The sequence below is a fragment of the Rhea americana genome, unplaced genomic scaffold, assembly GCF_003343005.1.
Source record: "Rhea americana isolate MKP2758 unplaced genomic scaffold, rheAme1 scaffold_5, whole genome shotgun sequence".
Classification (NCBI taxonomy): Eukaryota; Metazoa; Chordata; class Aves; order Rheiformes; family Rheidae; genus Rhea; species Rhea americana.
This window is the reverse complement of record NW_028186645.1, coordinates 2238581-2263623: the sequence shown is the minus strand read 5'-3', so window position 1 is coordinate 2263623 and position 25043 is coordinate 2238581. Positions and strand designations below refer to the sequence as shown.

Genomic DNA, 25043 nt, shown 5'->3' with positions numbered 1-25043 from the left:
CGGGACGCGGCTCCGGTTGGAGCCGTTATCTCTAGGCATGACTGTAATTGGGTACAGACGCTGCAGCCACTGCTGGGATTGAACTGTTCCCTTGGCGCCGGCAGGGAGCTCTGAGACTTGGCAGAATTGGAGTCTGCCAAAAAGACTACCACATGATGCACTGTGAATTAACTTGCTTGTTTTTAAACACATGCTAAAAATACTATTTCAGAAAATAAAGGCAAATCCTGATTCCCTTTGATGTTAAGTCAGTAGTGCTGTCAGCATCAGTAGAATAATGTTTTGGATCTATAATTAAACAAGAGAGTTGGGAACAATATGCTGTTCCTCAAGAAATGCTTATCTGAGCTGGCTTGTGTGACTGCCTTCTCCTCTACAAAGTGTGATAGGAGCTTCAGTGAGTTAATGGAAAAGCTTTACAATTGCTGCTGACTTGATCTATGCAGCTTAGATCTAGGAAACAGTCTAATGTTTTGCCAACATCGTGTTCTGTTTCAATTACGCATATTGCATGGTTACAGTTATACTTAGATTAACACTTGTAGTTATACTCTCTTAAAATAATGTATTCTAATTCAGATATTAAATGCAGCTCCAGTTAATACAATCATTTAGTTTTCATGTTTCACTTGATGAATAAAGCCAAAACATTACATAAGAAAATGAGCATCTGAACCCAGGTTGCTCATTTCTGCATGTCCTGAATCATGAGACTGTCACATCATACTGCTTTTCACTTGCTCTGCTTCTGGCCCCTTGTTCTTGCTACGTATGTGCCCAATGTAGGAAAGAAGAGTGGTCAGTTTTCCTTCCTATAGCCAGGCAATCTGGATTTTCTCCAGTAAAAGGGGTGTTAGGGTTTCAAAACTGTTCRCAGTGAAGAGGGACTTGATCTTGMGTCTTTAGCCGTTTTGGAAATATAACCATGAGGATCTTCACAAAAAGTAGACAGCAGRTCCTCAAGCTGTGATTTTGAATAAAAATGTGCAGGCTGATGTTTTGTGCTGGACAAGTGTGGTTCATGCGTGCCAGGTCTGCTCAGGGGAGGTTTACACCCTCTTGCTGCACTGGGGAATTTGGCCACAAGCAGAGTTTGACCTGTGGAGTGTGGAGGGGCAGCAGCAGTACCTACAGTATATATAATGGGAACACCAGGAATGTTTTAAATCAGTGATATTAAGTGACTGGTTAACAAAAGGGGAAATAGAGGGAAGATAAYAGTCTGCTATATCCTTCACTCTGGCTTCCCAGTTTAGTTACCTTCTCAATTCGAGTCTGAATTTTACCAAACGTAAACAGGAGGAAAGCACCTGATGCCTCAAATGAAAATGCTTGTGCATGTTTGTGTGCCTAGGCTTGTTTACGTGGAAGAAGCTGGGGTTCAAAATTTCAGTTCTGGGTAAATATTGCTCCTTAGGCGGCAGGCGGTGCTGGGCTGAGCCGCTCACGCGTTCTTTGGGATTCAGCTCTGAACTGCTTTCGAAGAGTTAGGCTTTGGCAGTCTGAAACTTGAGCTAGGGCCCTGGTTCAGCAAAATGCTAAAAGATAAACTTAAGTTCAAGCTCAACCTTTTGTCTTCTTGAAGTTCACTGTGAAATGTTCGTATTCTTGAATTCTTTGCTTTCAGGCTGGGATTATTAATTTCATTAAAGTCAAGCACAYATTGTAATGAACTTTACTGAAGGAGTATATATAGATGCCTTCTTTCATACGATGCTTTGATTAGTAAATCATAGCTCTAACTTTGTTAAAAAAATAAAACCAGTGTGGATAAGGCACAATTTAGGCAACTTCAGGGTAAAGTTATTCTCATTCAGCAAACCATAATTCTGAAAAAACTAGCAATCCATACTGTGAGAGAGCATTATTTCTGCTCACTGCTGCCCAAGTGAGAAATATAGGATGGCAGCCTGAAATGCTCATTTTTAGAAAATGAAAAATCTTCCCAAACCTAGCAGGACTCTTTCTCAGTGTGTGCATTGATTCATCTTGTAGATCYGAAACGGCTGGCTGTTCTAAGAGGAATTATTGATTTTAAATACAATGGGGTGGCAGGTATATAACAATCAATCATTATTAAAATACAAGTTACCAGACAGAAAGCTAAAAATTTTGGAAACAAAGAAATCACACGTTTACAAAAATATGCTGAATGGCAGGAGATTTATAGCCACTTCTCTGGGAGAGAAAAAAAAAAGAAAAAAAAAAAAGCCTCAGTTGGGGAAAGCACTTAAGCACCTGCTTATATCTTTTTTGAGTCAAGAAATTTCTGAAAAGATATTTAATTTTAAGCAGTGACACAGTGAAACTCATGCTTGTGATAGCCCATCTATTGGCACAAATAGAAAAATTTTCCTGAATCTGGGACTGGAACTGTAGAATGGATACCAATGGGTATAACACTGGTGGCAGTTCCCAAGRTTTTCTACAGTGTAGATTTGGGCATGAATTGAGCTTTGTCTAGTTATATTGCTGATCTCAAGTAATGCCTATTGTTTTCTCTTGCTTCCAGTTATGTATGAGCAAACACCTGAGAAACAAGGGCAAGGCAAGCAAGAGAAGTGGTAGAAAGAGGAGCTACATACAATGGGTCAACGTTAATACCTCAGACATGAGAGTCAGGGGCCCAAATCTTGTTTTGTACAAATCTAAGGTATTTCATAAGCTTTTCCTTGAGTTTATCATGAAATAGATGTTCTTTCTGYGAAAAATCTTCCTTCTCTCTGCTAGCTTCCAGTGTTATCACGTAACGCAATGCCTGAGTTCTCTCTCCTTGTACTCTATTGGGTACTTTTTTTGTTCTTTTCAAAGTAATGTTTCAATTTTTGAGAYGTACCACTGTAAACTCGGTAATGGTAATTTAGACAAGGTTGAGAAGAAGGAAAAAATACAATRCCAAAATATAGACTCATGAAGTTAACCATTTTGCATTTTCCTTTTCTCCAAAACTGTAAGTTCCTCAAACTAGCAGCATTTTGTTTCTTCTTGTCACATACAAATTTTTTTAATGGTGGTAGATCAATGTATTTTAACTCATAACATTGTGACTAGCTGGCTCTCATGGTTCTTTATTATATACATATTCATTGTATAGCTAAAAGCCAAGAAGATAATTCCATGGAAAAAGTACAGCTGGGAGAAAGGATAGGATATAATTGTAAATAGAAAATAGCATGTGGAAATCTGGTAGTACTATGTCTTAGAAAASGTAAATCCTATATTGCATAGACATCCTGGAGTGAGTGAGAAATTACGGGATAGGTTCCAAAATCCTGTAGAAAAGGACTTTTTGCACGAGTGGTTCTCCATTTTTTCTAATGATCTCTAAATCCCTGCTTCCGTGACAACCCACAGTTTGCAAGCCATTATCCATTTTGTTGCATTAAAGCATTTCGCTAAAAATGAGGACAGTAAGTACAATTTTAAATATTTAGACTGGTGAAACAAAATCTCTCCAGGGAGACCACTTTGAAGGTTGTTAAAAATGTGTCTTAGACTTTTCAAAGTATTATTTTCATCAGTTAGCTCTGTTTACAATCATAAAACMCCCAAACTATAAAATGTATATGAAAATATACATTGACATGAAAATTTGTGTCCATGAACATTGTAGCATTGCCAGTAATTTCCAGATTTGAATTCAGAAATGCTCCCAGACAGAGATTTTGAAGCCTTGCTCCCTTTGGCAATGCCCTTACAAAGAGACACCAAGCCACACTATYGAATCTGGTTGTAGGAGCTGATCCTCAGCAACAGTTTAGAGGCTGTTTAGGAAAGGTATTATCAGTTGTGAGTTAGCACTATTCAGGTTCTACATTTAATGAGAAGCAGTGTATTTTAGAGGAAAAAGATGAGAAGACAGTACAAACCAGGASAGAAAACTGAGAAAATAAAGTATTGCCAAATATTCCTGGTATTTTCCTGGTGTTAGCATTTTACCATACTAGCTTGTACAAGTCTTGAAAAGAAAGAGATGGTTGTGTTCCTGGCTTCCCTCCTCTCTCTCCAGTAGACATCTGTTCAGAAAGGATGGTGAGCAGTCAAAACATTTTTTTCCTAGATGTTCTCCTCCAGATGTACTTCAAGCAAGTGTCGTTGCTGMTCACACAGCCCCAGTCATAGGGTCAGGTGCAACAACTGATGAGCACAGCGAAGAYGGACAATGTGTGCCTATCTCAACCTGCAACAGTCCGTCGGGATTCGTCAGTAGAGCTGGCTGGAAAAGCTCCAGGTGAACATATTTCCACTGGAGTGTTTCAGTCAAAGCTGAAATGCCGTGTGGTGACAGCTCTATTCTTAGGAAGGTGTGCTGGAAAATGAGCAGGTTTTCACTTTACCTATCTGATCTCCTGCCAGCTCATCTGCCTGGCAGATGGCCTGAAGATGGAGGAAAGCAAAGCAGGTTTGCAAAGCAGGGGCAGTTCAGCTGCCCAGACGCTGGAGGTTTTCTGGGACTTATAACCCTGAGACAGCCCACAGAAAAAAAGAACTATTACTCCCTGAGAGTCAGTGCCTATGGGGCAGCCACAGAGGAGTATCCCAGAAGCCCCACAGCTACACCTGAGCAGTTAAAGTGCTTTTGTAGCACGTTTACATCTGTCTGATGCACTAGGGCTTTCCTTCGCAGATGACTTCGCGTTGTTGTTTCGGACTGGAGCACTGGCATTTTTTGAGGTAATGAAATTCTCCTTGAATGTACTGATTACTTTTCTTCACATAGCTCTAGGACTAAGCAAAACAAAATATGATTAACAATGTAAGGAAAGAAATAAGCAATGAAAGGAATGCAAAATGAGGATATGGGAGCGACCTATGTCAAACATACTAACAACCCTTATTGTATGTTCTCATTTCTTGCTGGTGAAACAGAAGTTTTAATGTAGCTGTGAAATCCTATATCCAAGAGATTATGTTTTGTGGATAAATATCCTGCCTTGAGGGAAGGAATGTGTAAATAGGAACTAACCTGGACTGGTGTTTGGGGCTCTGAATCTTGTTCCTGGCTCTGCCAAAAATGCCTTTTGTTATTCTGGACAAGTGACTTAGGGTGAGACTGATCTGACCACATGCAAATGTTAATCCTAGCTGGTCAGTTGTAACTCCTATTTCTAGTCTGTAGTGACAAACACGCACTATCAGGATGAGATTAATCTGACCTATTTTAGAAGCCTACTTTTAGATGAGGTGACGCAAATCTGGAAGTACCCATTTCTTTCCATTAATTACAAAGAGAATTTAGTCAAGGAGCTCAGACACAGATAACTATGTCTCGTCAGATAACTCCCCCTCTTCCTGACTCAATACGCTGTGTATAAGATGAGGTAATAGTATTCCCTTTCTTGTCTGCTTAGACTGTGTGGAGGCCTGCAAAATAGAGACACTAAATGCTTTAAAAGTATTTATCAGATCTGCATAGCACCTGTGATGTGTCATATCCCAAAAAGGGCGTCATAGGACTGAGAATATGGGAGGACTGATGGAAATTTAAAAAATAGACTCTGGAAAATAACAAAAAAAGCTGCATTTTTTTTCTTTCTTCTTGTTGGCTTTTATCTAGAGACTAGTCAGAAAAGGTCAGCTCTGCATAGGCACTTGCAGATGAAAAAGCCTGTGAAGAAATCTATAGAGCAGGAGAGATGGGGACTCTGGAAAGGGCCAAGAGACTGCTTATGACCCTGGCCTTGACTTGAGGATTTAGACTGCTGATGAAAAGCAGGAGCAGTGGCGTGGCGTGGGAGGTGGGGACTGAGAGAGCCTGGGCTCAGGTTTGTGCACTTGCTCCCGGGAAGGAGAGCGAAAGGGGAAGCCTGACAGTGCGAGGCTTCTGTGGGCCTCAGGGAACGGGCAGCTTGTGCAGCTCGGGGATCTGGCAAACCTCTACATCCCTGCTTTAGCTTTTGAGCGTTGGATTGAGTCTAGCAGTAAAGAGACGATGGCAGTCAGATGGGGAGGAGTTGGGACACTGCCCTCCCTACCTGTAATGCACCCCAGGAGCAATGGCTTGGAGAGGAGAGCTGTGTCATTGAAGTCGTGCCTCCAGCAATGTTTTTGAGATTTGTCATTGCTGAGAAAAGAAGTGCAAGCATTTTACAAGTAATTTCYAGATTAACGAAAAGATCTTTAATGAAACAACAATTGGACTTCTGTGGTAATCAAGCTTTATTTCTTGTTACATGTTCAGGGTCACAATTKCGAAAGGGTAATGCTAAAACTGTATCTTCCTTGTCCATAGTTTTTGTGGCTACCCTGGCACATGCTCYAGCTGATTGAAGCGATGGGTTCAAACTACCAAGTCAAGATCCAGATATGTTGCCATATCGAGAATTCAGATGTGGACTTGAAATTAATTTCATTAGGGAAACAGAAGAAATTTCTGGTGCTCAGACCTAGACCAGTACACATATYGCAGTGCTCCTGGTCTTTATTCAGCTGTTGTATTTGGGTCCCCAAAAAATGCCAGGCAAGCATACATCAAAGTTCTAAAATAGAGATTTTCCCATAAATTTYGACTCATGCACACCTCATTCAGCTCATCTTTTCTGGAGATTTTAACAAAGATCTGTTTTTTGGGGGGTTTTTTGTTTTTTTTTCCCCACTACAGCACATCCACTGAATTTCTCCATTACTTTCAAAGAAGTTTGTTACTTCAGAGTATGAAACTTCAGAGGATGAACAGTTTGCCTGTCAGATTGCATGCATATCTTTCCTTCATATATATATAGCTTTTGGAGTTTATTTGCAAGTATTAAACCGTTTGAATTTTCTTTCCAGTACTCATTTTCAAAATAAACAACCTGAGCTGGGTTTGGGTTGGGAGAGGGAAGGCCGGTACATATGTTTCAGAACAAATGTGTGGGTGATCCAAATCTGGAGCTCAGATAGTTTCCAGATGACTGATGGACACATAAAACAAGTAAAAGAGTCCTTTACTTGGGTTTCAGGCATTCTAGCAGAATTTAGACCCGAGAAGACAAATGGTTTTTCGAACACATAAAAGAATAACTTGGAAGGGAGGTGGGGAGAAAAAAAGGAATTCCTTAGCAATTGAAATCCTAGATCCTAAGCATAAAGGTCCATTTATGATACTTGGAGAGCTGATGCACTTACCTTGAAACACAAATATTGCTAGATTTTGGAAGGTAGCTTTTTCTTTAGTCAGGATGTGAGTACCAGACTGTTGTATATTTCACTCGATTAAAAATTCAGACCAAGGAAGAGATATTATATGGTAAATATGTCTAAACTTTGCTGAACCTCCTATTCATAAAAGGTGGAAAAGAGGCAACTTTTAATTAAAAATAAAACTGCACTACATTTTGCCTGCAAATTACATCATTACATTACAAATGCACTACATTTTGTCTGTATTGACTTAACAGTCTTTGACTGCAGCAGGGATGGCCTCTATAACAAGTATATGGAGCTCAAAGACCTATCTATCCAACAACAGCATTCAATATTAACTGTAATATGAGGAGATTAAGATATGAAAATTCAGTTACATATTGACATGCAGAAAAACCCTTAGAGGACCAGCTGTCAACACYGAGTTGTTATACGTGAATGACATTGTTGTCAGTGGAACAAAGTAAGCTTTTTGGAATATATTCATAATAAAGACATAAAAAGTGTCTTTATGTAAGGGTACTATCCATAATGTAAGGTTCTGAATGGATTGAATAGAAACACCATGAATAAAATTACAACTTTCAGAAATAGATGCAGAAGGTGTTTTGGTTATTTTAARTGAAGTTTCTTTGCCAGGCAATTGTGATTCCCCCAGTGTGCTGAAAAGTGTAAAGGGCAAATGAAAATGAACAGTGAGAATCCAGACCTCCATCTAGGGAGTAGTTTATTCTGCAGAGCACCAGGGAATCCAGGGTGAAGAACAGTTCATGAAGAGGAAAGAACTTAGAATTATAAATCAGGATATGCACTGCGTATCCCACGCAGCTGCTCTGCCTAGCCCAGCGCTAYGCTTAGTACATGGCTGCACAGAGACTGAGAAGTCAGATCTTCAAGGACTGATTTAATATTTCTGTTGACTTGATTTGGATCTGGAATCTTCAAAATGCATTTCCATTTCCTATTAACAAGTTTGCTAGATTTGCTTCTGAGACACTTTCRAAGTTAAACACCCGAGTGAAGCCAGGCTGGTTGTGTGTGAGAAATGAAGGCAGTGCACAGAGAAAACCTGTGAGATTAGTGCCTAAATCAAAGGTGACTCAAGTAGTGTGAAACAGTGGAAATAGCAGAAACTGTTACAATCTCTTCCTTCTTCCAGGGTGAATAGGTGGAAAAAAATGCAAGAGAAGAAAAAACCCATGCAATTCCAGGAGGAATACATGTTTCCTGAGTSATTCTCAAGAGGTAGGAAGAGTAAGTTTATATTCTCATGGTAACAGAGAACACTGCTTATGTTCATGCCCTAATCCACACTGYCCTCACTGTCCCGATGCTGGAGAACCTGTGAAATGAGTCAGCTGATGAAGCTGTGAGAGAAGGGAATTAACTTCTGGTGTGGCCAACTCCAGCCAGTACTTGTCCAAGACAGTGGAGACATAGCCATGCTGACCATTCCCAGGATGCTACCAAGAGCCCTCCAAAAAGAGACTGGATGTTCACATCGTTTGCTCCCCACACTCTGCTCTTGACATAGCTCTGGAAGCAGGCTCATCTCTGTAAGTGCCCATATTTTCTGGCATTCAGAAGCTGATAGGTTTGCATAAAGCCTTTAGCTAGAAAAAATGGTGAGTTACAAGTTTGCAAGATATGAAAGGATACGAAAGGCAGGAGAAAGGATTGACTGTAACAAATACTTCATCTTGCTATAACAAAGGCTATTGGGGGCGGGAGGGGGCTGTCTCACACCGAAAATGATCTGAAGCTGTTGAACAGACATTGCCTGCTTTTTAATGTTTGGCTGAGTCCTAGCAGTCTGCAYGGCATCTCACTAGGGATTCCGACTGCTAAGCAGTGATGAGAAAGAAGAAGGAAAAAAATGGAAGTATTGAGAAATGGAGGTAGCAAAATTAGAGGTGGACTTCAWTTTACGACTTGGAAGCCAAAGAAAGCTCTCCAGGCAATTCAGCAAGCATTCTTTGGTTGCACCAGCTCTCTTTACAGCTTCTAGTGGCCAGCTTCTAGATTGCTTCGGTTTGTAGTCAYGGATAAGTACTCCCTCTGGAAATTACTGAAGCTAGCCTGCCACATCAGCTCACAAGTCTATAAAGTTCTATTTTAATTATGTTATTAAACTTTTCTTGCTTTTGCTTTTATCTGTTTGCTTTCCTGATTCATCTGAATCAAGCTGTGCTGAAACAGGAATGTGATTTGTTCTAGATTGTGCTGTTTATTCGTAATATAACTCATAACGAGAATGGGCGAAACCCGCTGCCCAGAAGCAAACTAAAAAATATCTTACCATTTCTTTTAGAGTTCTGAAGTTGAAAGAGAGGGAGAGGAGGTAGTACAGAAATGAGCTTTAGTACTAGGAAAAGAATTTGGACTCTATCTCATTTTGTATAAAGTGTCCAGATGTAAGTTGACGGACAGAGGTTATCATCTCTGTTCTCATCYTAGCTATTTCCTTCTTTTCCCAATCCTTTTCTCTTTCCTTTGACTTAGGATTCATCTCTGTCTGGCTCAGGGGACTCATTTTGATCCTGGAGGGAGGAAAAACTGCAGATGCCACTGCTTTTTTTCCCCCTTTATAAACGATGTATATTGCCAATGCTAAATTAATTATTGAATTATCAATTTAATTATTTCTGGTCACAGTTGTATTCCGATCCTCTGTTGTGATGGAATTCATACCATAAGGTTGTGTTATGTTATATCCCTAACTTGAATACATAGGTGTTTGTCTTTAAAAAAAAAAAAAAAAAAAAGTCAGTGCTCACCAAATGTTATTACTAAGTTACTATTTAGGAGAAAGTGCTACCCTTGCCTAGAAGGAGACATAGTAATGACCTCTCAGATATTTCTAGTAGCTGTTGGTGCAATTCTATTGCAATCTATTTTTTTATCACTTAGTTCACCCATCACACGTGGCTATGTGACAATACTAAAGCAACATGCCACAGAAGTGAACCCTGCAGACTTTTAGGAAGGTTTTTAGGCAGTAAAATAGGATACTGATTGGTAGATACAAACAGCAAAGCTGATTAAATAATATACCTTAGCCTAGACACACCCAAATTCTCAGCACTGCACATGTAATTTAGATTCTGAGGGAAACTGTTACTACGCACAGACTCATGTATGGTGTGTTGAATGGGAACAATGAGAACCACCGGCTTTTATCTGAATGAACTTATTTTGCCTGAATATTTCAAGGTATTTTTAGTTTTCCTACTGCAATAAATGATCCTCAGCTCTTTGATCAACCTGATATTACAGTGAAAAAAAAACAAAAAAGAGAAAGAAATTGCCCTCTGTCATTTTTAGCTGATTATTTTGAGCCTGACCTTGTTTTATACATTCTATCACACTATTTTAGGACTTCTTATCTGAGAAGTCTCCTATTCTGCAAGAGTCTAAACGAGTTCACCTCTAGCAAGTTCACCACTGCTTAGCATGTTTTGCCATCCTTTCATACAACCTTTCTCCTAGCCTAATGTCATGATTTATCAGACCAGTCAAGTCTGTTTTATCCTGCTCACTCAGCTGAACTGGACTCTGTGCTAAGCGTAGGATTCTGTTTTGTTGTCTTTGGGGATGTAGAGCAAAGGACAATGACAAGGATTCTCCCCCATCAAAGTCCCTATAAATAGTCCAGCACCTTGACATTAGCTCTCCTGTAGCTTTTGGAATAAGCCAGTAAATAAGGGAGCTCTCTGCTGTGGCCAAATTAGGCAGCAAACTGGTGTCTGAAGAGGTGCTTGTGCCAGCATGGAAAGCAGTATGCGTTGTGCTTCGTCGAAGGGGACCCAGGAGCCCCTGCTTGCATCTAGCCTTGGGTTGTACCACCCTGAAGAACCATGGAGAGCAATGAAACAGCTTCATTTTCTTCCTCTTGTGCCTTGAGATATGAATTGCCTAAACACAACCTACAATCTTTTGCCCTCTTAGTGAATTGAAACTTGTTTTTTTTTAACTGAGTTTTTTGTTGTTTTCTGATTARTTTTTTAAGATTAAGGTGCACCCACCTGGATAAAATAAAATCTATCCTTATTTTGTACGTGCTGACAATTCTCATACTCAATGTCTTTCACTTTCACAAACAACTATTCTTGCTTCCTTCAGCAAGCKGATGTTCTCAAATATAATTGAAAAACAAGTTTCCAGATGTATTTTTAAAAATCTATGTATGTTGAATCACTATGGATAAGACTTGGATCAATAAACAAAATGAAAAAAGGAAGCATTCAGGAAACACTAAAATATATTTTTTAAAAAATAGATCCTTTTGAGTTTTTTAAAAAGTAGAGGGAAAAATGAGAATCATCTTTCAATCTCAGTCCATTTATTTTCTAAAATAGCTAAATTGCCTGACCTAAAATCCTAGGTTTGTGCACTTTAAGTTTTGGAGTACTTGGAGATAAATGATATTATTTTCCTCTGTAAGAGTAAGCTTACTTTTATTTGAAAATTAGGACTATGAGTGGGCAGCAATGGTAAGAAAAGAGATTATTTTAAAATATGCATACAGAAAGGCTACTAAATATCTTCTCCAGACTCAGAACTTCCTCCTAGGCGTYCTTTTGAAAACACCATGTATGATCAAACTCAGTGATTACCCTATGGCTGTGCAAATTTGTTCTGATTCTAAAAGACTTCCAAATATTCAATCAAATTGAAATTAGGGTCAAACGTTTTCCATTTTGAAATAAATAAATAAATGTACAATACTGTTGATATTTGGGTTTACTGGTTACCTCCTGGCTTTAACAAAGACAAGCACCAGAACAAAGCTATTCTTGTATCTGCCTTATCTAAAGCCAGGTAAAAATAGAATGCACGTGCAGAGCCCCAGGGACTGCAAAACAGGAATTTAAATCAATTCTCCAAGACTGTTGTGCTTTTACTCTGTAGAGAGTAGATGTCATGCCAAGAAACACTGAAAGAATTTTACTTATGTCTTTCTAACAGCAGCAATGTTCTTAAGGTGAAAATTCACAAACATTATTTACAGAAAATCGAAAGACTGAAATAAGGCACTATAAAGCTTATTATGACATTATTTTTATCTAACTAATTTCCTACTTGGAAATATATTACAATATTTCATATTTGAGTGAAAACTAAAGGATTAGTGAATGATATTTCTTCTACATACCTGTAACTTGTAACAAGGTCAAGCAACAAAAAACAAACAGTAAATTCAGGGGTAAAGGAGAAGAAATTGTAAGCAAAATATGGAAAAATGAGTCACTAGTTAAACTTATACTATGTGCTTCATAGGAATGTAAACTAGAAACAGTCATAACTCCTCCATCCTTGAACCATCTCTGTATCTGTAACAGTGACAAAACCTTATTTTAGAAGACTGAGGATTAATGTAAATCTAATAAAGAGTCTGAAGAGTATATAAACATCGACAATTAAGAGAGGTAGGCAAGTCACCCAAATAACTGGTAGCAACAATAGAATACAAGCATCTGCATTGTAAGAACTGCTTCACCAGAAAAATAAAAYAAAATAAAATAATTGATAGTAGGAAGCTGTGGATTCTGCAGCTTCTTAAACAACTTTCAGCTGTTATACAAGCTAATAATTATTATTACAGGCTTGGCCAAGGCAAGCATCTAGAGTACAATAATAAACAGATCTGTTGTCATTCCCCCAGTTCAGAAAATGTAGCGCAACTGAACGATGAGAGACTGCAGACTGACATGAAGAAATGAAACATTTTTACAGACATCAGAAAGTTAGAATGAAAACATAACTTCACAAAACATCACTTATTAGTTACCTGTCCCAGAGGGTAGGTGAAGATTTTGCGAGCCTGCCCTGGAGAATTCTAGGTTGCCATAGGCAGGTTGGCACCCAGGAATTTCGTACCCTGCAGCATGAATAGAGGACAAACCATGGCTAGGTATGGCTCATAAGACATCCGAGTGGTAACCTAGCTAGATTTGTTGCATATTAGTAGCCTATGGCATAATTTGGTACTTATAATTATTAAAATTCAGAATATCTTACTTTAATGCAGTATTAAATCTACAAAACAAGGTGGTGTTCCAGTGCACGCATTTAGTGATTTTCTTGCATAACATCTGTTGTAGGTCAGAATAGGTATTTAGGATTGATCATATCATGGCAGGAAATGGGTGCTACTCCACTGGTTTTACTGGAGAAGCATTTGCTTTAAAGATTTGCAAATTAGGCTCTTAAATTTTTGCACTGTAAAAGCATCAGATCAAATGAATTTATGCTTCATCAGAAGAGGGCCAGCAAAATTCCTTCTGAGCACCRTATGAGAACATGTTTAATAGTTTTAATTAAATCTGGGCTGAGGTTCAAGTTCCACATACCAGGTTCCATGCACATCTACCAGCAGCAAAACAATAGCTGCAAAATATTTGTTGGAAATGTAAAGCACAAAGAGAAGCAATCTGAACAAGCAATATAAGCCACAAATAACACACAGCAAAAGCAGATCCAGAGCCCAAGAGAAAGGCCAACAAGACAGGCAAATTAGCAATGAGAACTGTTGCCCAACATTAACATCAAGCAATACTGRTAAGATTCAAAACACTCTTCAGTTCTTATTCAAGCAAATTCTCACTAAAGTCAAAGGTAGTTTTTCCTGAGTAAAATCTCAGCAAGGATTACAGGATTTGACTGCACAGAATAACCCACACAATGTTGTTGCATTCATTTGCAATATCTGAAATGCAACATAATATGCCCTCAAGGATAAACACAATAAAAGATCAATTTTTTCCTCACTCAGATACCTTCATATACTAACAAAAATTTTTGCATAAGCTTTCATATGGTCAGTGATTGTTTTACATGGAGAAAATCCTACTTTTCAGTATTCATCATTGATTACTGGTGGGTACTGCAAGTAGTGACCTTCAGGATGTTTATGTGAACATGTCTCTGCACACACTAACCCGTTTCAGGAGCAATTGCTGTACCGCAGAGACCACCAGAAAATCTCAGCGTCTACAGAAAAGGAAAACACTGCTGATTCTCCTGGCACTGCTGTAAGTTAGCCCTGGGAATAGCTTCATGTCAAGAACTACAGACAGCAAGATGATGYTCTTTAAGGTACTCTGAGGAAAAGCATTATGTAAATTCTATTGCGCTACTCTAGTTGTACTGCTGTGTTACCCGTTGAACAATTAAGGACTCTTTCAACTATCTTTTAACTTCTTCCATGGCAGAGTTGTATTAAATGTGTGAAGACACTCAGCGAAGACATCAAAATAATACACGGCCTGAGGTTTAGGTCTTCTCATCAYATTAATTTACAGCAATATTAGCTTTAAAATCACAGTGAGGACAAATCTCTGAAATCTGTAGTACCTCAGTACTGTTGGTTCTTTAGTGAGCTGTCAGTAGTATTTTGGATCATGTATCTCTCATAGCTTTCCTGATGTTGTCAAACAAACTGTAAGCCCCATAGTCGATAGGTATCTATTTATTTAACACATACCAATTCTGTAATACTTCACTCTGTACTTTCATTCTCCTATTGATGACAATACAACAGTCCACTGTAAGATTACAGATTTGAAAATGGTCTCAGTCTGGCCTTCCATTTTGTAGCCACATATTTTTTAGGCACAAAATTAGAAACTGCTCCCAAAGACAAGCTCTTTGAAATCTTAATTTTGAACAAAATCAGATAGTTCAGCCAAAGGTTTCTCCAAAACCAATGGWGATTTGTTCAAATCAGTGCATTTTGCATAGGTCTCACTGGTTCACAGATAAGCCCTCTCCAGTAGCTTTCTAATGAAATAGCAATACTCACAATTTTTGAAACAGATGAAATTAAAACATTGTCTGACTTCTCATGCCCACAAAATAAAATAAGGTTCTTGGAGCAAAGAAATTATTTGAGCAGAGAGAAATCTGTGCTGCTTTCAGATCCCTTACCAGCTCTCTTCCATGCAGGTTAATCATCTAGCCTATCCCATATCTCCTATTGGTATTTAGCAAATAGCTTTGTTATAGATAATCTTATTAAAAAGTTTTAAGGCTGTGAGATGTTCTGATAGAGAGGGGAGAGGTGTGAATTCTACTTCAGTTGTTTGCTCAGCGTTCTTCCTGACATCCTTTGGGTAGTCCTGTGTAATTGCTCCGTAAGTGAGCTAATACAGAGAAAAGCTCTCTGCTTTGGGTCTTGGTTTACAAAAGTTCTCCAAGGAGATTTAATAACATTCTGAGATAATCAGTGTCGGTTGTAGTCAGTCTAATCAAATTCTCATGTGCAAGGCTGAGAAATAATTAGTGACTCTAAGATTTATTTATTTGCCTGATATACAAATATGACAATTAGTCGGCTTTCACAGTTTGCATGGGACATTGTTTTTTTCATTGGCAAATCAGAAATCATCAAAACATGTATGAGTTTTGCTCTAAGGCAATTTTAAATTTTAAGGAAAACAAAATGGAAAATGCTCTCTATTAAGCCACTGTGTTGTTTCCTTTCTCAAAGAACAGTTGCAAGAAACTTGCAACTATTTAAAAATAATAATTATATGTAAGGGTAAGATTGTATAGTTACAATATACAAACAGTATAGTTGCAATATACAAACAGTATAGTTTACTACAGGAAAAATATCAGTCCCAACAAACTGATAATAACCTATGTCAGATTATCAGATTTTAAAACGTCTTTTTTATTACACTGTAGGTGATAAAGTAACTCATTTTGCTTTTCTTTCTACACAGCTTCTGTTATCTCTCACTGATGTGATTGAGACAGACTCCGATGTCAAGTGAGGTTCGATCCTGGGCATACTGTTGTAATAGCTTGTGTTTCCTTGTTCCACTTGTCTTGTCCTAGAACATGCAGTATGTTACTTCAAATATTGTCAGCAGCACATCTGACAGTAATCACAAAAGATACCTAYAGACCAATATCCAATTAAAACAAATTAGATGTGTCTGTGAAATACAATCAACACTTTATTTCACTGTCTAGAGAAGAACAGCTAGCAATTCATCAGTTTTGATGGCAGAAGATGATTGATTCACTATGCTTGGCATAGACTTATAGGGACTGCTTTGTCTATTTAAAAACAATGTCATGAGAAAAGCAAACACAGTGCACTGTGTATTCTCCATTCGTATTTTATAGGTGACTAAAACTCATAGCATCTGATATGTATAAATGTCCCTGGCTCACATGCTCGTCTTCAAAAATACTGCTCTTTTTATGCAAGAATATACATGATGATTTTACAAATGCCAGTGAAAACTGGAATGCTTTCTCTGAAGTAATATATTTTTCTGATGGTAAAGAACTTCATGGTTGCTCTTTTATTGGCTTGTGAATGGAGGGCTTGGTGAACAGACTTTAGCAATCTCTAAGCAAAAGTCACCCAAAATCTTGCCCCCACTTTTAAGCAAGAAGGATTTTTTTTCATAGAGCTCGAAGAATGCGTCCTGGTCTGATTTTAGCTTAAAGCTACTTTTAAAAAGTGACCTGAAGTTTAAGGGATTTGAAAAGGCTGTGATTTTATAGGGAGAAATTCTGTCAGCCTTAACCTGAGCTGTGCTATTATTATTATTTTTTTTACTTGCCCAATTTAGCACTATTTTGCCCTAGTATGAAGTTAAGGCAGAGCTGCTATTTTTGCTTCTATTAACAACATCCAGCTATATTAAGGGTATGCCTTTATAAACACTAGTAAGCCCTGATGAAACGTTGGCAGAGCAAGCTGGAAGAAATACAAGGACACCTTGGAACACGCTGTCACGACTCTACCTCCACAGAGTGTCCTTATAGAAGAAGCACGTGGCTGTGATGCTGATTTAGCACCACAGACTTGAGAGATGCTGTCAGCTGTGCTCTCTACCTACTTTCCTACCAGTCATGCCAAAGTAGGTAACTGGCTGTCATCTCCATGGAACAAAGGCTGGAGCTGATAAAAATGTCAAACAATCCACTTCTGTGAGGAGGTGGCAGTTCTATTCTTGGAATTACCCAGAACTATCTATGACCACAGCATTAAATAATGTAAAACTCCTGCAGGGACTGTAACAATATATCTTAATGAATATTTTAAATCTAATTTCCTAATTGAAAACAGGCCCATATGGAACYATGCGTATCCCCAGCTGGGGTAATCTGCAGGGAGTGGACAAGTGGATCAACACCCACCTCCTCTGCCTGGTTACCACAATCCTCATCTATTCCTTCCTATGTTTTTGACTTGACATCTTGGGTGATATGTTTCTGATTTGACCACTTGCTCCTCCCACTGCCTCAGAATCAGCTGCAGTAATGCTGAAGGTGAAGGCCTGTCTCCACGTCCCCTCTGGGGAAGCCTGACACTGCAGCAGGCTTTGAGCATTGGGAAGAGTCATGGGGGAAAGCCATGGAAACTCTGGGCCTGAGCACTCTTAGCTGAGATTGAACCTACAGGAGATTCAGTTGCCAAACTAATATGTCTCTGTTAACCAYGTATGAACTGTTTGAGAGGTTTTTAATGTGTATATGACTTTAGAGATATGTTTATAAAAATGTTATAGCACAAATTCTTGATACTCTGTAATGCTTCCTTGCAGTATTTTAAGACCTTGCTCTAAAGCATGAAGCTGCAAGGCTTCTTAATGAAAAAATCATGGATTACTTTTTGTCTGTGAGTAAAACAGTAGTTTTCCCCTCTGTTATATTTTCAGATATGTCTAAACCATTTCAACATAAAAATATGGCATGGAACATTCCAACTGATACAGTTAAAATTTTGCAAAATGCTAAGCAATCTGTTAGTCAAAAATGTCGGGTGACCTCAGCTACCACTATTATTACCAGTTCTTTGTATCTATCCTACCTAGCTATTTATCTATCTCTGGGGTAAATGTGTACGTATATGTACACATGTGTGTATGTTCATACATATATATGTACTTCAAACACTTAACACCAATATTTTCCGGAAATGTATGTCGTAAACAGTATATAAATCCTAAGCCTTCTGTGCTTAGACTATAAATATCTGAATGGATAATTATCACTGTATTAGGCATGTTGACAGAACAGTTGTGGTAGTATTGGAGCTACTTGCAATGTTTGACTTTTTTTTTTGATGATGTCTTCAAACACATGTGTAGTCAAATACAAATTATGTTCCATTCATACAAAAGGCAGTTGATATACAGGGGTATTAACGAAATGTAAGGATTTGTGGCTAAATATATTAATAGCTTTCTGTTTTCAAAATGCTAAGAAGCCTCATACACTCTGGGAATGCCACTGGAAATAGACATGTGCTAAGCTGTTTCCTACATTAGGCTTTACATAAATTTATAATAGTTAAAAATTGATGTAAGCTCTAAAAAGGATCCCTGGAAACTTTCCACATTCTTSCAAACTTTTGCTAACATTAATTATTAGATTAACTGGATGCTCTTGTTTGTATAAGAATATTCAGCCTTGGTTTGAATTTGGTTGGCATTACAGCAAAACCCAAGCCTGATAATGTGGAGCTTGGCCAACTTGGGGACCGTTTCTTTTAGTATTAATGCTGCACTTTTTTATGGGTATATGACTTCATATTTTGTCAGTCTTTAAATGCATCAAATATACTAATGGATCTGAAATTTAACAGCTGGCTGAGTACAATTTTACTGATGATTAGATTTGGGGGAAGAGAAACAGGTGCAGAAACACTCCTTCCTGCAACTACAGAAAAATATGATAGGGATTAGTCATTCTGTATCTGCATGGAAATAATCATAAATTGTTAATAATATTTCATTTTGAGTCTCCTACTTGGGAAGATGATCATCTGCATRCTGTTAAAAGCATTAGCTAGCTTGAATTTCTTGGAGCAGATAAACAATTGCCATAGAATAACAGTGGTCACACTTTTCAAGGGTTAGAGATCATCTTTGCAATACAATTTAATGACGGTACTTTCTGTATTGCTTAAACGCATTCTGCTATTTCCTATGGGAAGCACAGACATAAATATAYTGTATAGGTAGTCAAAATATATGGATATCTGTAGACATTTCTCATTGGAACTATACTTGCTTATATGTTTTATGTCATTTCGTGAAGTTTAGTATAAGTAATAGCTGTCCAAGGCTGTTAGTAATAACAACCAGCAACTTCTCCAACATTAATTTTGATAAGGAGTTTTTGTATGATGGCAGAATCCAGTTTTCATGAAGAATCTTTTTCTATACACACACACAAAAAAAAATCAGATTGACCTAAGGGATGTCCTTTAACTACATTTCCCTTGGGTTCTTTTCTCCCACTAGCTGAACAAGAGTTGTTCCTAATGCAATTAGGCCATCGTGAATCATCTTCCTCTACTTTTTCCAACCATAACTGCTTTGCTCCAATGTGCCAGCAGCAGTTCAATTTTTCACCCCTTTTTTAGTGTTTGATTTCAGACAGTCTTCACACCTCTGTAGTGGCTCTCCCTGAGTGCACTTAACAGAGCTTTGTCTCAACATGGAGCACATATTGGGTAACCAGTAATAAATATCTGGCCARGATGACTTATGTCTCTAGAAGTCATTTTTTAAAAAATCTTAATGAGACAACTTTGGAGAAAACAGTTTTGTTTCCTAATGTGGAAGTAAGTACTGTAGATGCTCAAACTACCATGTGCAGACATTAAAAATTGCCTTGCAGGTCCTTTATCACCAGTATAATTCTTCCCCTACTTCCCCTAGTCTTCCTTGGTGCCTCCAAATTTGGCAGCTTTGGGTAATCACTGAATCATTGATCATCCAGGAATGTACAAAAACGAGGACTTTTCCGAGTAGATGAACATCTTTACTGCATTTCCAAGTAGATGAACATTTCACTTAATATACGTGAAATATACTTACACGTTTATTTCACACCTTTCCAAAACCTAACATGATGTCTGTAAACAGACATGTGAATGTGTCAATAAAGTCACATTGCATAATGAGTAGAATTAAGATTGCTGAGAATAACAGTTGTTTTGTAAAAAGACTTTGGTCCGTACAGTTCCAACTGTCGAGCTGTCTGGGACCTCCAGAGAATCTGAAAGAACTATAATTGTTCTTTTTAAAATGACACTTGTTTTACATAGTCAGTAGAATAAAGTTATCATTTAAGTCTGACATATTATATTCCTTTCACTCCAGATGGTTAYGCTGAATTATATTCAATATATCTTAGGCTTTTTATAAGACTGAAGAAGTACCTTGAAAAAGGAACTCAACAGCAAAGCTGGTCTTGATTAGACCAAGAAAAGAAAGACTAAGTAGGAATACGGCTGCCCTTTTAAACATAACACGGAGGAGGGAAATCTATTTTGTCTAAAGAAAAACATCAGCGTAAGAGCAAGTAAATAAAACTGGCCCTGCTTACATTTTCTGTTGGAAATTAGAAGAACTGCTGATGATAGAACAATATGATTCTGAAATGGGCTTCCAATAAAAGTAGCAGATAGAAAACTACTTAGAAGACAGAGTATGTGGCTGCCTGAAACTGCAGATAACTGTTCCAAAATATCCCATGTTCCTAAATGTCTTTTCTTCCTAAACTGCTTTTTTACAAAATGGCTATTGTCAATAGATTTATTCTAATAATGGGCCTCAGCCCTTCCAAATCTTACTCCCTTCAGTGGCATTCAAGTAAATTGGTACTTTTGTGAGAATAGAACCAGTACTGCTAATTGCAGAGGTCAGACATGGAAGAAATCTAATAGAGAGAGCTAGTGTCAAGCACCCCACCTTTCAGAACCTGATGAAGCTAGTAAATTTGTCATTTAATCTCTACTAGCAATCYATTTATCAGTCCAACGCTTTCATGTGTTTATAATAGAAATGCACGGCAATAGAGCACTTGTATTTTGAATTGAGAATACTRTGATTACAGAGTAATCATACAGATACATTAATATATACAGATAYATTCCCAGAAGATGCTCCCAGGTGACTAAAAACAATAGAAATTATGAGTATTTTACTTTTCCTCAGATTTTTCTTCTAGTTTGTCCATCCAACCCTTATCTTTCACCCCTGAAGAGAATGAGTGTTTTCACTGGGGATAGATTTCTACATCCCTTTTGCTGAGATAACTAAGCACTGAGTGATTTGCTTCAGAAGTCTGTTGTCTAGAGAATTGGTAAATATGCACATAAACAACTGCCTTAGAGTATAATCTGAGCCATTTGCATAACACAGTTTGCTAGGTTAGAAGAAGGAATTAATTAAAAAAAATAAAAAGAGAGACTAGACCAGTTTGGAAATTATTTTKCTTCTGACTGCTCAGAAACCCAGTCAAGTAACCCTCTTCTGCCTGTCTGTGATAGATTTAGATTCCTTTGGCTAAATTCTGCTGTTAGTGAAGAAGTTATTCATCACTGACTGTAACTCTAAGGAAATAACTCAATGAAATTGCCTGGGTTAGTTGGCATAGACTTTATCCCTTGTATACCCATAAAGGTTATCTCAGTCCATCTCTGTGAGCTCTATGGTGCTATTTGCAATTGATTTTTTTCTAGTTGTATGTGTCTTCCATTATAAAGAACAGATTTTTTGTTGTCTTAGACTATGTTGCATTCCTTTTAAAGACACTTAYCTATGCCAGGAACAGTTACATTGGACTCTTGGGTATGTCAAAAAAGCAATGGCTCCCAACTGCTTCCAACTTAGAGCAAATCAGYTCACTTCTCTGTCACTTGACTTGCTCTCCTACTCTTTGCTCCTCTCATCTCTTTAAACTATCAGTTTATCCAAGAAGGGAAAATCTCTCAGGATTTTGGGGGACAGCAATGTCTAATGAATCTGTATCTCAAGATGGGACTTTAAGATTTTTTTTTTCTTTTAGAAGAAAATGAGACAAAGATCCTGGTGGGGTCACTTGAGTGGAGAGTCTCAAGTAACAAGGCTAGAAGGGAGAATATCTAGGGATGACAGTTCTGAGATACACAAAAACATCTCAATACTCTCAGATTTTKGGGGGGGTTAAGTTTCTGACTGGCTGACAGGAAGATTTGCAAATTACTTCATTAGGTTAAATACCATGTTAAACTAGGCAAATATCAATTAATACTTTGAAAACAGAAGTATGCAGGAACCAGACAAGAACTCAGAGGTAAAGGCCAGGATGAATTTTATCACCCCAGCGAAGAACTGAGGCTTGGTGAGGGCCAAGCTGTTCTTGCCAGGAGAGGGGGCAATGCTGGGATGAAGAAGCAGGCTTGGTGCTCCTGCTTGTGCTAGGGCAAGRGGCCACGACTGCTTCTGCAAGAGGGATGAACAGTTATCAGCCTCCACACAACATCCCTTCCCTTGGCAGTAGCTGTGGCAGGTCTCTGGCAGAGGCAAAGCAGGCAGCTGCCCCAGCAACTGCATACTTTGTCTATGTCTAGAGCTGGCTCTGCAAATCCCATTCCACTTATTTCGGGGCTTGAATCATATATTATAGCTGGCACATGGCCCAATCTATGCTTTAAAATGCTTTTTTTTGGGGGGGGGGGGAAAGTTCAAAAAAAAAAAAAAAAAAGCCAGGTGTGAGCAATCAGAGCACAATTAAGTCTATTATGAATGGAATGAATTATTCCTTTAAAAATATTAACTGTTGTGGAACATATCTTATTTAGCAATTAAAAAATGTATGTGTTCAGGTGAGTCTTGTTACTGTTTGGCTAACTCCTGTCAYGTGCTCTTTTGTACTTTTGAATGCCAAACCTGTCTCTGCGGCAGAAAACAACCCTAGTCTTTATCCAGACGTACATGAGTGTACATAAGTGAGTCATAGGCATGAGACTGCTTTATTCAACTTAGACAATGTCTAACTATTATTAAAGAAAACRTATGTATACCTTTAAAATAAATTATATAGAATACACCTCTCAAATGGATCAAGGATAAAGGGTGGGACTGWCTCTGAAGCAGTAGCTGGCTGAAGTGCAAGTGCCTGCTTTCAAGACAGGAATACAGAAAGGCTGTTCTCTCTAACCAGTCTTATAAATATCTGCATTTGGGACTCTGGAGTCCCCTGGGAGGTTGAACAGACACAGAGCTGCATGGAGCCGAGCAGCCAAGCTGCTAAGCACTGTTGTGATTCATCTGAGAGGCAAGAGGTGTAAGTCCCAGGAGGAGCTCGATCCATTCACAGTTCTCCAAATCCATCTAACTCATATGGACAAGCACTACAGAGCTAGCATAGAGCACAGTAGCTGCAGTCGCTTCCTTCAAAGACCCAGCACACACTTTCAAAGGGCTAAGCAGGGGGAACTGGTTAGTTCCAGTCTGAGAGAACTCAGGYTCATTTTTACTTTTTCCCAGGATATGCTCTTGCTAGCTAGCTATGGGAATAGTGAGAGCAAAGACACTTTCCAAGCCTCTGGYTGAAACTTGGCACTGGACAAAACTAGGAATGAGATTGATACTGTAGCTCTTGTTGCCTTGACCATGTGGTTTGTCACTCTTTATTCAGCTATTAACAGAATCAAGGCTCCTTATTCAACTGATTTGAATCTCTCTTTTTTTTTTGAGTCAATACAGCGCCTGTATTTTGTGAATCCTCAATAGGATTTGTATCAGATACTAGAAGAGCAAGTGTATGCTACTTTAGGTGCAATAAGCTAATGCTATGAAATAACAGAAATTTTAATGTATTTTTTTAAAATTGTCTGCCAAGTGCAACTAATAGCTAATTTGGCCTGAGGTTTGTAAAGCTGTTATCTTGTTACAGTGCGTACCTGGAATTGAGAAAGCCTGATTTAGTATCAGATCCCTTCAAACAAAACAAAGAACCATACATGAAGCAAGAAAGGCAGAATAGCATTCCCAGCAAGACTGTGTGGCCAAGACACCTGAAAATACTGTTCCTACTTTGGAAGACAGCATTATAAAACACCCTTATGTATATTGAGGCTGTGGCCCAGTCCTGAAAGAGCTGGAAAGAATACCTTGTGACTCATATAACCAAATCTACTAGGGATGCAGAGGTCAAGCAATGGGGTTGGCTGCTAAAATGTGAACTTGTTAATGCTAARCTGTACTCCCTTCACTCTCACATAAGTCTATCTCCCTTTCTCAATCCTCTAACTTTCCCACAGACTCTGCTAAAAGATACATCCTTTGCCAGCTCCTGACATCAGCACAGAAATGTGCTACTGCTTAGTAGCAGAGTATTTTTTTTTTCTTTTTTGTCTCTTTGCAAAATATCAGCTTCAGGTTCCTGCTAGTTCCAGACCAGAGGTACAACTTCTCGGCTCCTGYAAATGCAGGAGGTGTTGGATTAAACCAGGGCAGATCAAAAGCTTGTCTCTAGCTAAAGCAACTACACTTCTGTAACCTCTGCTTAATTAGAACCAAGAGTATAAAATTAAGAGAGATTTAACTTTCTCATGTCCTTGTATTGCTTATGCACAGCACAAGATCACAGGAAGACTGAAACTGGTGTTCTGCATGAGCAGTAGTTATCCTGGATGAAGGTGACAGAGGCTGCACTGACTAAATGCTAACTGCTGCACTGTTGCAACTGGTAAACATCTAAGCTCTTGGTATTGGGATTTTTTTTCCTGATGTTTTTATTTTTTCTATTTCTCTGCTGCTGAGCATAGCTATATAGTGCATCATTTTTTAATTCAGTAACAGCAGTCACTTTCTCTCAGAATACCCACTTCCTTTCTGAAAGAAGCTGCACTCTTCCATTGCTATAGAGGTAGAAGATGAAGCTCAATTCTGGCAGCTSTCTTAGACCTTTAGAACAGGAATGCTCTTGACTACTTACAGGAGTATCCATTTATTGTCTTGAAAATATATTCTAACAATATTATGCCCGCCTAACTCTCTTCCTCCCTTGTAAAGTTTATTTCAGTATCATCTGCGATCTTCCTACTGGCAACTATGTCCTTGCAGAGAAGTGACATCCTTTCACGGTCTAATGCCTGGTGTCTTGTTTCT

The 25043-nt window shown here is 38.4% G+C and overlaps 2 protein-coding genes across 2 annotated transcripts in view; one reads left to right on the top strand and one right to left on the bottom strand.

Moving 5' to 3' along the window:
* The window catches only part of SLC25A47 (solute carrier family 25 member 47), a 209402-nt gene extending 186773 nt beyond the window's left edge, over positions 1-22629 (top strand). The window contains exon 7 of the mRNA XM_085317446.1: positions 22612-22629. The gene's annotated coding sequence lies outside the window, so the exon portion shown is untranslated. The remainder of the gene's footprint in view (positions 1-22611) is intronic.
* The window catches only part of BEGAIN (brain enriched guanylate kinase associated), a 146206-nt gene that overhangs the window by 62210 nt on the left and 58953 nt on the right, over positions 1-25043 (bottom strand). The window contains exon 3 of the mRNA XM_085317442.1: positions 12917-13006. Coding sequence (XP_085173568.1) covers positions 12917-13006 — 90 coding nt within the window. The remainder of the gene's footprint in view (positions 1-12916; positions 13007-25043) is intronic.